This window comes from Glycine soja, chromosome 18 (genome assembly GCF_004193775.1).
Source record: "Glycine soja cultivar W05 chromosome 18, ASM419377v2, whole genome shotgun sequence".
NCBI classification, from domain to species: domain Eukaryota; kingdom Viridiplantae; phylum Streptophyta; class Magnoliopsida; order Fabales; family Fabaceae; genus Glycine; species Glycine soja.
The window spans coordinates 56,083,319-56,098,739 of NC_041019.1; the positions used below are offsets into that span (position 1 = coordinate 56,083,319).

At 34.6% G+C, this 15,421-nt stretch overlaps 1 protein-coding gene across 1 annotated transcript; it reads right to left on the reverse strand.

Moving 5' to 3' along the window:
* Positions 1 to 499: 499 nt before the first annotated feature.
* LOC114396218 (histone-lysine N-methyltransferase ATX2-like) lies at positions 500 to 12,948 on the reverse strand. The gene is made up of 25 exons (XM_028358124.1): positions 12,020 to 12,948; positions 11,428 to 11,479; positions 11,261 to 11,335; positions 10,891 to 11,113; positions 10,208 to 10,331; positions 9,986 to 10,090; positions 9,193 to 9,398; positions 8,687 to 8,776; positions 8,464 to 8,561; positions 8,040 to 8,207; positions 7,436 to 7,582; positions 7,262 to 7,309; positions 7,038 to 7,149; positions 6,895 to 6,960; positions 6,754 to 6,815; positions 6,510 to 6,566; positions 5,962 to 6,030; positions 5,620 to 5,815; positions 4,329 to 4,613; positions 4,141 to 4,202; positions 3,976 to 4,053; positions 3,602 to 3,697; positions 2,349 to 2,452; positions 2,047 to 2,189; positions 500 to 1,063 (listed from the first exon to the last, which is right to left on the reverse strand). The coding sequence occupies exons 1-24, from the start codon at positions 12,619 to 12,621 to the stop codon at positions 2,048 to 2,050; spliced, it is 3,267 nt and encodes a 1,088-aa protein (XP_028213925.1). The 5' UTR covers positions 12,622 to 12,948; the 3' UTR covers positions 500 to 1,063; position 2,047.
* Positions 12,949 to 15,421: the final 2,473 nt, after the last annotated feature.

Here is a 15,421-nt window from a genome sequence, read left to right on the forward strand (position 1 = left end):
GAGCATCAATAGGAGCGTGAGTATCATCAGGAAATCACAAAAAAAAAGGTCTATCATCACGAGTGGTGAACTAAGCTTACATCATAGTCTGACAATTACCAATTATGTCCAAGACCCATTTATTATAAATAAAAATATTTTTTTTAACTCGTTAGAAACCACGTAATATAAGCTTCCAAGAAATATATCAAGGTATTCGTTCAACTTATTTTAGAAAACCAAAAGTCAGCAAAGTAAACCCAAATCCATTTATTTAATTTGAATCATTAGTCTACTTATTGTACGTAATTAGACTAAAAATGGTTGAATATAATTCATCAATTCCAAAACAAAAATAATAATAAATATATAAAGTATATTAGGCACTTTGGTATTGATTGGTCCCACTTTGACTCAATTGTATACTGAATTCTAAAGATATTAAGCAAGTCTGTTGGTAAAAAGAGAAGAAATGGAGGGAGAGTTCACAAATTTAAATCATTCCGCTTACAAAAACTAATAATAGTAACAACTAACATTTACTGATTAAGATAAATTGTGTATTGAGTTCCGTATAGCCAAAAGTATTGACATTTTTCGTTTGCATAGTATTAACTTCTATCATGACTACTCAAGCTAGTTATATATGCACATTTATCATACCTAAACTCCGGAGGCAATGACACAATCGGCAAGTACTTCCATTCGAATTCTCGATTTCTTTTCATTTTTATGAAGGTTTGATGTAATTACAACTGTACCTATCCAATGACAAGTTACAATATCTCAGCAAGTTTCTTGAAGTTAAACGGGCCGTAATTGTGGCCATGAATTTCAAATGAAACATTTGTAAAAAGTTTGGTGACATCTTTCCCTTCATTATAACCAGAACACCAATGGAAATCGCCTTGAGCCGCCAACATATACCGCTCAGCTGGGGTTATGACGAAAACAATGGGAAGAATCAGATGTACTATGTACAACACTGTCCTTTCAAGGAAATGGTACAATCCATGAGAGAAGTTGTTGGACAAACAATTCATCTTCAGAAGGAACTTAAACGCATAATATTACAGTAAAAAATCTGCAAAACAAAATAAAATGAATGATATGGCTGAATAATGAATTGCAAAAGTAGCAAACTAGTGAATTCGAAAACAAAGCAGAACTAATTTAATCACCAGATTCATTGAAATGAGACGTTGACTCTAAATATGAAAAACTTGTAATGCAGAGGAACCTCAGAGAAATACAACCAGAGACAAAAGGAGATGACCCGCTATGTCAAAACTCAGGACAAAAGAGACACGACAACTAAAGGTTCCAGGGTTGTATAAAACCTGTATTTTATATTGATTTAAAATTTGAAAATTTAGTCTTTTAATATTAGTCTTTCATTATTGATTTATCTTATACAACATACAATGTGATCCTTCTGCACATTCAATTTTTTTCAACTTGACTTCTCATGATTAATGTTAGCTTTTTTACTTAATATATTGTATAACATTGAAAAACAGGTATTTAATTATCATCATTTTAATTCAACTACAAGTAGTTATTGTCTACACCAGTTCAATAATCAATTTGGTTTTTATAACATCACTGCTAAGTGCTAACATTCGCATGAAATACAAGAAACAATGAAACCTGAATAAGATATCCCATCTATATTAAAAATAAAAACAATGGGAAACAAAACCCTGCCACCTACAAATCATGTATGGTGTAAACATGCACAAGCATGTGCAAATTACTCCAAAGAGCTAACGTGGTGCAACCATAGTTAATCCTATTTTACCCAAAAATGACCTCCATAAAATTATAATTCTGCTAGCAATGCCTAGTGTCAACAACAAAGACTCAAATCCATGCAGCAATTGCTCCCTCTGCCTCAATTGCTTAAAATGCAGACTGCCAAGAGAGCTTTTGACAAAAAAGAATACCCAAACAATGGGTGAAGCAAACATGTTCTGCCCACCCAAATAATCCACGTCAATAAAAGTTATGCTTTAAAAGTTCAATATTGACCAAAGGTGACAGACAAAAAAGATCATGGTTGCTTACCTCATTCTCCTCTCCAATCTATTAATTCGCTTCGTGGTGCATATAGGGTAGCTGCTCGTTCTTCTGCCTCAGTATCATTTACAATACCTCGGCACTTTGGGAAGCCACAGTAACAAGCAAGTCGTTCATCAATTGAGAAAAATCTGTCACGTGAATTAAATAAAGTTAGCACAATATTAAATTAAAAAGAATTACAATATTTGCTAAGTGTAGTGCTACACACACTACTAAAACCAATACAAAAGTGAGTTCTGTATGGTTTTTTGTTCACATGTCAGTACTCATTTGGAGAAGAGGTAAACCTGTAATCATATGTAAGCTCTTCCCACTGTTTAATGTCCCTCTTCGCAAATATTATAATATGTTCATCGCCATTAACACTTATAACTCTGGAATAGCAATTTGGCTGCACTCAAACAAAAATTATAAGCAATTATTTTTTTTCTTTAGCAACCAAAATAAGGCTGAATGAATTCTTCTGTAAATAAACAAGTTGAATTGCAATTTTTACAAACTAAAGTCAAAAGCATAGGAGTCAATTCCATACAGTGGCACAGAGCAGCCATATAGAAGGTAGCAAGATGACATGTATTTTGAAGTCAAGGTACGCATTACATAAATTCTGCCACACATATATGTTGGAAAAAAATACCTAAAATTAAAGACATTCATATTAAGCCATTAAAGTTAATCAATGGGAAGATCATACCCAATTAGAATAAAAAAAATGAAGGGAAGAGCTTAGAAGAACTGGAGAGCACATTAAAAAAAACAAAAGGCCTGATTCAGACTTTGAGAGAGGAGAAACAGCAGAGGATAAAACAGGAGTCAGCCAGAAGTGGCTGGAAAATGCTGTGTGATGTCAGAAATCTAGCCAGAGAAAGTTGGGTCTTCCGCAGAGAGAAGGTCTGAAGTTCCTCACTGAGTGGGTAGGGCAAGCGAGGGAGAGTGTAGGGTTTCAGATCTGATTAAATGAAAATGGAACAAAATTCCAAGATTGTCCAGCACCAAACAACACCATTCGATGGCCAGAAGACTGAGAAGAGGGATTTTCACTTGTGGAAAGAATAAGTGCCAAGATGGCCACAATTTCACACAAAAACAGTTGCAATTTGCAAAGCTACACAAAACTGATCCGCAATGAGCCACACAGAAATGGCAGAGGGTCGCAAAAAGACCTAGCAGTGCTACCATGCACAATTGACTACTAAGGGCTACTTTCATGTGACAGGGCAACTATGTATAGTTAAGGCCTTATAGGTCTTACCAAACTGTTCCACAATCAATGCAATCCATCTTATCAAAAGTCATTTAACAATGCTATAAATCTGTCAATACAATATAACAGGGCTTAAGTATTCTCAAGCATACAATCCCCAATATTAAGAATTAGAAATCCTCCAGGCTCCAGTCTTCAAATAATAAGCTAAAAAATGTACATTAAACACTATCAAGTGAATATCATACATCAAATTAAGGCTAATTGATATGAAAATGTTTAACAAGCAATAAATGAATTCATGTAAAACGTAAGTTTAAGTGTGAAAGGACATACTGCACAAGAATGATTAATCAAATGAGCAATGCTTCCTGCTCTAGTAGCATCAATGACTCGTTCATCATCAATACGAAACATATATGTTCCAGCACCCTGCATCAGGGAAAGAGACAAGTTACTTCATCTTTCATAAGCACCTACATAACATTCCAGAAACACTATCTTGTTCATAACAGAAGGTGCAATAATTGAAAATACAAGCACCCCTTGGGAATGAGAAAATAGAGAGAAAAATAAAAATAAAAAAGCCCAGCTGAAAAGAATCTAAGAATACCATTAAACTTTACTAGCTGATCTAAGCCAACATCATTTTCAAACAAATTAGCTGCAGACAACTATACCAGCACGTTTGATAATTCAGAAACACTTACCACCAACGAATTGTATATGAAGTGCTCTCTCCGGTCAGCTATAGGTGGTCTAACAAGTTCACCAGTGTATTCAATCACCTGAATAAATAAAATCAATACACTCATCCTTAAAGTTGAAATGCTCTAACAAGGGAAGTTAATTCAGATGGAAATTATTCACTTTACCATGTCTCCACCTTTATATGCATGCTTTGCAAAGATGCCAAATCCATGAATTCTTGATTTCCCTTAAAAAAAATCAATATTTAATGGTAAGACAGGATAACTCCATAGCTAAATCTCAAATTACAACCTTAATCAGTAATAGTCAACTTTCCAAAAAAAAATCACAATTGCAGCAGAACTATTCCTACCAAATGCCAGTCGTTTCCGAAAGGTTTCCCTCATGTACGTATATTTTTCAGAGATAGAAAGTATGCTGTTTGATGTGTCAACCAGAGAGGTTCTCAGCCTTTGTTGGCTACAAAAGAATTTAGAGCAGACTCCTCTGCCAGAAGGCTCTAGGTTGTTTAGTGAACCATGCTGACAGTATCCACCTACTAAGTAAGGTTGATTCTCCACAAACAAACGTTTCAACGATGCAGCTGCAAGTGCTTCAGGTTCTTTTCGACCTCTCCTGCCAAAGTAATCATATGGCTCTGCCCAAGAATAAAGACAGACCTTATTTAATAAATTTATCTTTAAAATATAAGTTGAGTAATTTATAAGTTAAGAGGGCCAAATAGAGATAACAAGAAGTGCATATCCTAGACCAATAAGAGAGCTAAAATGCATAGATGAGAACCTCCAGCAAAATCTTTCCCACGAAAGATATAAAAAGTGCAAAACTCATCAAATTGAAAAAGTGACTCATCTTGCATACCCATTACCCAATCCAAGCAACATACAATAGTGGTCTACATACTTCAATATTATATATGTATCTTCATGGCCTCTAGTTGAGCCTTAGAAGTATCAATGCAAAAAGCATCCTTAACCAAATTATATAATTCACACCTAAATCAACCCAAGACACGGCATAACAAGCTGGACAACTAATAACTTGAGCAAGAGATGCAAGAGCATCCTTTGTACCAGTGCAAAATAACCCATTTTATGAACTAAAATGATAGATTGAGGTTGCCTGTATGTATTCATTGGCTGATTACCAGATACAATAAATGGGTGGCTTGGCATTGATCTTTGGGGGAAAAAAAAAGACACCACTCATAAGACATTTTACACATCAGCTCAGCTACTCTGCCACCCAGCTCCTAGCACGCTACTATTTCCCTTTCCAGATGGCACTAAAAACACTGTTTAATAAACAGACAATTGAAGACTCAATCAAATCAAAAGAAAATCATTTTCAAGCAATGTGATTTGACTATCCTTGCCAGTCATCCAGTATGAAGCGAAGCATGTGATTTGCAACTCAATTCAATTTATGTTAAATAAGGAATAACTGGAAGTGAAACAAAATGCTGAACATGAACAAGAATTTATATAAAATAGCAACGTAACAAGAGAATGGATTGAAAGACAGTGCAACAGCAAATGGTCACCAAACATAATTTCTATTTTTTCTTGGTTGCTGGAAGTTAAGCAAGCAAACGATATGAAAGTGATGATTTGCTTTAATAAAACAAGTGTCCAATATCATACCACTTCGAGCACAACCAGACAGATTGGGCGGTGGTTCATAGTCTGAACATAGACCAGCAACTCGGACCATACGTTCATCAGCAACAGAAGGCTCATTAGATGGTTGCCTATGTTTCTTGCAGAAAGAAAGCAAGCGTATGCACTGATCTTCATCATCATCAACAGAAAGGAGATACAGTCTGTCCTCATTCTCAAGCTATACATCATAAAATTAAATAAATAAATGAAAACAAAATTACTTTTTGGGCTACAAATTGTATCAAACCAACACACTATTGAGGTTAAAACAAAATAACTTAAAAAACACGTATTGGAAAAAGGAGGGAAAAAAAGGAGAAATACCTCAACACAGAGACCAGCAGCACGTGCACAGAGTGGATGGTATGCTACTCGACAAGAATTATTTGAACACTACAGAATTGCCATAAGAAAAAAAATGCAATTAAAATTTTAAAAAATCACTTAACATGATAAATACTAGCTAAGCCCCATGAATTATGTGTTATACATGCATAAACATAGACACATGGCACACATCAAGTGAGAGTAAGACAAGCTAATATAGACCCATACAATCAAACATTGATATTCAAGATTGGTTTTACTTAAGTATAATCTTGACCGTTCTTGTATATTTGTATGGTTAAGAGTAGCTCCTCTCAAGCACACACCAGCTATGCTCCCCACATACACACATGAAATCTTTTCAAAAAATGGCAGTGAAATTCATGTATGTTTTGATTGTCACTTTAGACATAAGGTTGTTGATTGATCATTGATGTGGATTAGGTAACAGATATTTGGTGCTTCAGCTGTCAAGAGTTACCTGCCAATTGACCAAGAAACGGCCAACTTAAACAACTATTTAATTTAAAACTCAGATGACTTACTTGGATGCAGGCACCATAAGATACACCGCATATGCTGCATAACAACTTCCAGCGGTCCTGTTCAGATACAGAATTAAAAGGAAAGCAAATGGAGCAGTTCATACTGATTAAGAACTAATGACGAAATCATTGACACGAGCAATTTGGTAAAAAAAAAACTAACAAAAATGTTCATAGCCAAAAAAAACTTAGAAACACAAAAGCAAAACAAAAGAAAATAGAGTAATAATTAATGAAAGCCTACCTTACTGATTCTACTCAAACCATCAATAGGCTCCATTCTCTTTACATCAGCTAAGCAAGTTTCTGGCAAAAAATTTAACACTTAGTAAACATAACCAAACTAAGGAGTAAAGAGAGTAAATAAAGTCATACACAAACAAACCAGGTATCCACATGGCACAAGCCAAATGAGCCCACCGGCCATCTGTAGTAGGCTTCATTGCACCACCTAGAAGAAACTCCATTAAATACCCAAAGACATAATTCTAGTTTTCAGCATAAATATATTAAAAGATTTCAGCATACCTATGAGTGGACATAAGCAGCAAGGTGGAGGAGGAGCACCCGAACGACATAAGTTACATAACCATAGCACCCCATTAACAGGTTCAAGTTCCCCATAGCATCTAGCATGGACCTAAGTGAACATTACAATTCACAGTTCAATATCAATAAATGGATAAAGTAGTAGAGCTTTTAGCAGTATCACATTGTGGGGGATTGCATAAATTTTTTTACAGAAGCCATACCATCATTCTGCATTTGTCACACTGCAGAAACAGATTGTTTTCATACTCCTACAACATAAATAACTCCCATTTAACAAGCAAAACATGGAGTATATAAGCAAACAAGCAAGAACAAGTGTATAAAACAACAAGCAGGAGCTCTAGAGGATTGAAGAGGAAAACAAAACTCTGTACCTCATCCATGTGGCACACATTGCACTTATCGAGGTCAAACCAATTGATATGAACTTGTCTATAACCAAGAGGCAAGTTATTATTATATCTTCTGGAACCTAACTTGCAAGTTGAGTTCTTTGAAGAGATTTTGGATTTAGACAATCCCTGAAAATAACAGCATTTCTTTCAGTAAAAATTAAGCGCCAGGTACACAACTTGAAAAGTACATGCATTATAGCAAAAACACTTGGTTGGCTCAAGAACTTGAATATAGCATAAGAGAAAGAGGGGGGAGAGAGAGAGATGAAGCTAAACAATGATCACGCAGCCAATAACAAGCAAAAAAGATGCAGAATAGTAGAGAGAAGGGAAGCACATGAGTAGATTGGCAATGCCTGCAAAAGTGTCAACTTGGTACAACAATAACCAAGCTTTATCCTACTGGATGTGATCAGCTAATATGAAATGATACACACCATTGAGTTATATAAAAAACAAGCACTCTTAGCTCACTGTCTTCCTTCCAAGGAATAAATTACAACATTTTCAGGTTAATTCCATTAGTTTCCAAATTATTGACTTATGTTCCAGATCAAAACAAAGAATTAATAAAAGAACATACCTGTATAAGTTTAAGTACTTTAGGATTGGAGAAACCAAACATATCAGACCCAGATTCGTAGCTCTTTTCTTCCCCACCAGCAACAGTACCTTCAGAAGCATCCTTTTCCATTTTCTTTATCTTTTCGTATACCTCATTCCAGCAAGCAGATGGTGTATAACCATTGAACTGCAACCAAACATTAATAACATGTCATTGGTGGGACTGTGGGAATTATAAGGTTGGCAGGGGGGGGGGCATGAGTTTGAACCCCCTGACCCCGCTAGCATTCTAACAAAAAACTAACATTAGCTGATAAAAAAAAATATATAGCAGCGTAAACATTAGATAATTCAATATCAAATTATCAGAGAAAGAGAAACAAATGTCTACTGGTGCAAAATCATTTCTTATATATAAAAAAAATCATATAGTAAAAACCAACCTGCTCACCACCTTCAACTGTCACTCTAAACAGAGGACGAACTTTGGATTCTGGATCTCTCAACACCTCCATCTTATAAGGTGCAGAAACTTTAGGGTCTAAACAAAAAAAAAAAAAACAGAATTACAAGAATTAAGAATATAACATGTTTAACTAACATTCAAAAACCAATCAAAAGAATATGACATGTCAACACCCCAAACAACAACAATAAATGTTTCACCAGTAACTGAAGTAAACTTCCTCACTGCTGTGTACCCTTCAGGCCAGATGAATCTTCCATCCCGGAAAGCAGAATCTTCAACTATTTTTCCTGAAAACAAAAAAGAAAGTTTAACATCCCTATGATTACATTGGCCATTTGGCGACAGCCAAAATGCCAATAACCTGGAAGTAACACAATAAAGGGGAGAGAGCCAGAGAGAAGTCAGCCTCTTTCCTGATATATAATTAATAAAATATGCATGCAGTAAATCCAGAGATTTTTTTCAGCCATTGCATTTATTAGAAAACAAGGTCAATTTTGGTTGAAAACACAACTATGTTGCAAGATTAATAAAATAAAGATCCAAATACCCAATCTATCCTATGAAAAGAATAATCAACATTTTGATGGTTATCTTGGAAATCAGAAAGTTGCAAGATTAATAAAATAAAAATCCAATCAGGTAAAAAGATTAATAAAAGGTTAACATGAACAAAAAAATAATGGTAATCAAGAAAAATTACCAAGGCTTAGAATTTGGAGGTCTCCTACTTCATATGGAAAAGTTTCAATGGTTTCCAGAGCCGTCAAAGTCCCATTGTCATTTAAACAATCATCACCTGAATCTGTACATCCTCCATCCTCTCCACTTATGTTGTTACAGTCATCAGCTGTACATCTTTTCCGCAACTCTAGCATCTCTGATGGAAGCTTCTGTTCACTTAAATATCTGTTTGAGTGAAATAATTGCAAAATCAACAAATTTGAGCAACCATTTGAAAATTCTTCCATTTTGATTATCAATGCAAAGAGATATATGAAAATGCAACATTACAGACAATGAAGGCTTAGCTCGTTAATTTAATTAAGCTGACTAAGCAGGAGACACAATGCCTTAAGAATTACCCTCAGCAACTAAAGCACACATAAGATATAGTGCATTTGAATGAATCTAAGATCACAGGTCAACAAAAAACTGAAAAATCACATTATTAGCCAAACTACTTAAATATTAGACAACTTGAAAAATAAATACATTGACCCGTTGTAGGTGATAAGAAAAAGGAAAAGAAGATTATCAAACTTGCTTCCTCAGTTTAATATACTTTATTCATATTCCACAATGCAATTTTTTAAGTAGCCACTCTAGCACATTAGACCAACTACAAGAAGCTGAAAAAGAAAAACATGCAAATTAGCAATAAATTTGTCCAATAAAATTGCAATATCAACATTTTACGGTTCACAACATTTGATGTTCTGTGTAAGAAATATAATAACAAATGGAAAGAAAAGAAAAGGCACAATTAACATTACCTTTTTGCCTCTTCTAAACCTTCAATAAAACTATGTTTCTTGCATTTTGAGTGTAGATCAGTAAGAAGTCCACTGAGAAATGATTTCACCTGTTGCAGTCTAACCCTGAAAAACATGAAGAATATGCAACAGAGAAGTGCATCTTAAAAAGGAGGAAAGAATTTTACAATATAAAGACAACGGTCTCCCACTATTTTTCTTAATTTTCACAGAATATCAAACCTTGCAAAGTCATGGGTGCCAAAAAATTGGACAGGAACTGATCTTCCTCCCAAAAACATCTTTAAACCCTTACAGTTGCTAGCAAGTGATTCATCCAGAACAACAGCTGGCCACATTGCATGGCCTGCAAAATAATAAAAAGACACAAGCATTATAGATGATACAAAATTAACAAGATCTAATAGTAACCAGAAATGCAAGTAATAAAGAAATAAGGTAATTTGAAGTAGACATAGTATGATCTCCTGAAAATAGAGTTTACAAGAAGGATGTAAAACAATGGTAAGGTTAAAATTTCTTATATTCTGAATTCTGCTTTGTTCTATGTTGTGTGAATTTTGTTTTGACATTAAGGGGGATAGACTGTATACCAGCCTCCTTCAGTATGATACCAGATATAACTTAATAATTTACTATATTAAGTTCAACTTTAATGCTTGAATTTGAGGATCATGGGACAGAATGCATTCCAGCAGCTTCAGTATGATACCAGATACAAGTTAATAATTTACCATACTAGTTTCATAAAGTATACATATGAAATGAATGCAACAAAAATAATAATGGAAGTTATTCAAAGACATGGTGCACCAAAATTCTAAAAAATAGGGCATCAATTCAAATAAAGGTTTCTGCATACAACCATTTGCAAATGGAACAACAAAACAAGATTGAGAACAAACCTGTTAGCTTGGCCCATATGATATCCCCAGGCTCAAAGTCTTGACAATCATCCAAACTAGCAGCCAATGCAAGCATCTCTTCAACATCATAATCAGAGACATTATTGTCACGAACTTTGGCAAAATTCAATTTTAAATGTTTCATCTCATCGCGGGAAACATGGAATCTTATATTTTCATTTGCAAGAATTAAACTTTCCTCATCACCATCATCATACTTGACCTGCATATAGTTGTTAATGAAAGGATGAAATTTCAAACATGTACAATATTGTAAAAAACACATAGATCAAAGATGCACAAATTTATTCATTTATTTAACTCAAAGCGATCCATATTAGAGTGATAATTTAGATAATAAAGGCCATACATGATGTATCTTAGTTTCCTTATCATAACTTCTGACATAGCCAATGTATGCTTTTAAATCCATGGGCCAGTAAACCTGCAGAAAACAAGTTTCAACATTGAAAAACCGTAATTGCATAAACAAACTCAGTGGAATGAACATACAACGGAAACGTTACAAAACATAACCTTGCATCGTAATCCAACAAACGCCTCAGGATCAGCATTATCAAAAGTCAACCTGCAGCAAGTGCAATTAAAAACCATGTAACTCCTACCATACAGAAATCACAAACCCACAAAAACAAAACCTCTCACAACCCTATCCACAGAACTAAACATTTTCCTTTCCCCCTACATATTAACCAAATCAGAAGCTCTCATTCCTTCAGTCCAAACAGACACTACATTTCAAAAGAAACAATAAACACTTAAATAAAAGCTGATACTCCGAATCTTCCATTTTGGCTAGTGAGATCTAGCAACTAAGATTTTTTTCATCTTTCCCCTCCCTACCACAAAACACGAAGCAGAAATTCAAGCAAAGCTCAAATTCACGGAGCTTCTGCTTCTAAAGTCCAAACAAGCAATACTTTTATCAAAACACACAAAGTTCCGAAGCAAACCTACGAATCTTCAATTTCCTAAGTCCAAACAAGCAATACTTCTCAAAACCCACAAAATTCCAAAGCAGACCCACAATCCCCAATTTCCACAAGAGCAACACTTTCTCCCAAAGCACCATACAGAGTTAATAAACAAAAAAAAAAAAGTGAATTACCCGACCCATTTCTTCACATTGCGAGATTCGGGCAACATTTTGGGCAAATTCTCCAAGGAACCACACTTAGCATTCCCAGCAGCACCGGAATTCCCAAATTGATTTCTGCATTCCCTCAATCTGGGCCCGTCAACATCCCCAATCGCAGTATTCAAATCCACACCCAGCCTCTCCAACTCAGTGCTCCCAATTTTCCTCTTCTTCAGCAACCTCCTCTCGCTCTCGTCGTTCTCCGCGCCGTCGGCAAACGACGCCGTCGCGGAAGGGGAATGCCTCTTGCGCCGGCGCCGCGAGTAGACGAAGAGGAGAGGGGGCTTGGGAGGAAGGGTCAGGGACGAAGAAGAAGATGGCGCCGTTTTCTTCTGGTCGTGGTTGTTAAAATGGTTGTTATGCGTTAGGGTGAGTTTGCGAGCTTTGATTTTCTTCGACATGACGTTGGAGGAGCCGCTGGCGGTGACGCGGCAGGGAGAGGTGGCGGAGTAGAGGTGGTCGAGGGGAAGGTAGCGGATGGGAGTGCCGCGCGTGGTATGCACGTCGATGGTGGCGTCATCGTCACCACCACCGCCACCGCCGCCGCCGCCTTCTTGGAACGCTGCTGTCATGTTTGAGAAATGAGAATAGCGGAATCGGAAGAAGAATATGAAATGTTATATTGAGTTAGGGTTTTCGAGAGAGAACTAGAAAGGAGAGGGGTGGTGTGTGTGCGTGTGTTTGGTTTGGAGGGAGAGGGGTTATTCGTCCAAATAATTCAGTTTCCCGCCGTGTGAAAGACACACTTTCACACACGCACACAAAACACACTCGCCTTTGTTGGTGGTGTTGTTCAAAGTGAAGGAAAGGAGGGAGGTGCAGCACTTGTGTTGTGCACACACAACAAAAAAGCCAATAAAGAAAAGGTTCTTCTATCAATTATCTACCAGTCACCACTGTGAGAGATTATATCATATACTACTATCTCGTACTATCAGAGAAATAACAAGACCCTCGTCACCATCGTTTCAACACGTTTTTGTTTTCCTGTTGTTGATTGTTAATTGAATTTTTGTGTTAATTTCTGTTTGATTAAATTTAAATTGATGATAGCATCCCAACACCTTTTTGTTTGTGGAGGTTGAAATTAAATTGGATTGATGATTTGAATAAATGTGTTAAAAAGTGGAATTATTACTGGTATTAACTTTCTTGTGGTGGTTTGATAAAATATATATTAAATAAATGTGTTGCAAAGTGGATAATTAATTTTAATTTAGTAATGCGAGTGTGACATCTAATGCTATGGGGTTTGGAATTTGGATCACTCTTTGATTGATATTTCTGTCCAATAAAATATCACTCCTTAATTAAGAGAAAGAGAATTTAATTATTTTTTATTTATTCTGGGATCATACCCTTTTCAAATAGAAAGTGTAAAACTTGGGTGGATCATTAATTCTAGGGTAGTAAGCGAATTGACCTTAATCCACTCACACAGTTCATTTAGATTTGTGTGGGTTTCATTTCGATTGGATTAATTTTAATAAACCCAATTAAATTTGAATTAATGGATGGATTTAGAATTTTTGATCGATTGAAACTCGATTCAATTTATATATAATTAACTTCCTAATAGAATTTTTTTATCGATTAAAACTCAATTCAATTTATATATTTCTCAACCTAATATATTTTTATTTTAAGATAATATATTATTTTAGAGTTTATTTTAAAGTAAGATATTTTTTATGATATATATTTATATATTTTTTTTCTATTTATCATATGGATAATACTATTTTATGAATATTATTTTTAAAAAATATCCTTATGTGAGGATTTTCGTAATTTTTTAAGACTTAAAGGTGATAATTTTTTAATGATCAAACTCGATAATTAACCCAATCTAATTTAATTAAAGTTTGATTGAATTAATAAAATAATAATAAAAAAAGATAAATTCAATTTAATCAGATCTAATTAAATTTAATTGAATTAGATTGAAAAAATATATCAAACTTAACTCAATTTAGATCACTTACACCTCTAATCGATTGTATTTAGTTTGTTAGTTTGTACTATTGGAGTTACGTGGTATCTAGTTTGCTAATTACATGATTATATCAAACTATTTTCGTAACTTCCTCATTGCTTGTTTGCAAATTACATAAGTCATGTTTTGGTGCATTTTCTCACAAATGTAATACTATGTGATTCATTATCTTTTTTTTAAGTGCAAATGAGGAGACAAAGACACCTACTCGACTAAGTCTTCTACTTTTATAAATTTATGATATGTTAATGTAAGTGTTTTAGTGTAGACATAGGAGAAATTTGCTTTGAACCACGATTAACTTTGTATCCTTTGTTTACGTTTTGTTTTCCCTTTCATTTGTATTGTTTTTGTGACATTCTTATAATCAAAACTAGTCTTGCACCAAAAGATTACATTTTTTGCACAACAACCGATATCTAAAGCCTACTTCGGGAGCATTTGGTGATGATTACAACAAAGTTCGACGTACAAATTTGACCAGTGACATTGATTTTAGCGATTAGAAGATTAATATTGAAGTTTTTCTAAATCATTAAGGCCTTAAAGATGTGTTAGGAAGCATTAGCAAACTCTCAACAACTTTCACATGAAAGGAGAAAAATTAAATATGGTCGACATGACACACAACACGATTATCCTTTCTCTGAATATGAAGTTCGTAGAGAAGTAGCTAGTAAGTCCACTGCAATAAGATTTTCATGCAATTGATGTTTTTGTGGTGTTTATATAAAAATCGCTTGATTTATCTTAATTATTTGGGTTTATAAATGTTGAATAAATAAGCAAAAGGGGAGGATAACATCCAAATGTAGAGAAGTGGACTCTCCTTATTGGAAAAAATACCTAAGTCCCACATCGGCTAGAGATATAGCTAAATTAGAGTTTATAAGTGAGGGACAACCCTCACCTATTGAGCTAGCTTTTGGGGTTAAGTTAGGTCTCTCACATTATTAGATGATATATTGGGCTGGGTGTGAAGGGGTGTATTGGAAAAAATACCCAAATCTTACATCGGCTAAAGATAGAGTCAAATTAGAGTTTACAAGTGAGGAACAACCCTCACCCAATGAGTGACCATTACAACACCAATGGATCTAGTCCTTTTAGGTTGGACCTTGGTTGAAACTATTGTAATTGATTTTCTTTTTGAAACTCTCATTTAGTTATCGAATTTATATTTAATATTTTTCCATGTTGACACTCTTTAGGAATTGATGTGTAACATAAACTTATAAGTAAATTATACTTATACTTTTTGAGTTTTTTTTGAGATTGTACCATATTTTTTTTTTAATGTTTATAGCATTGTTCTTTAATGGAATGCATGATTTAATATTTTTCAAATACTTAAGTATATGTTTGGATGAATGTTA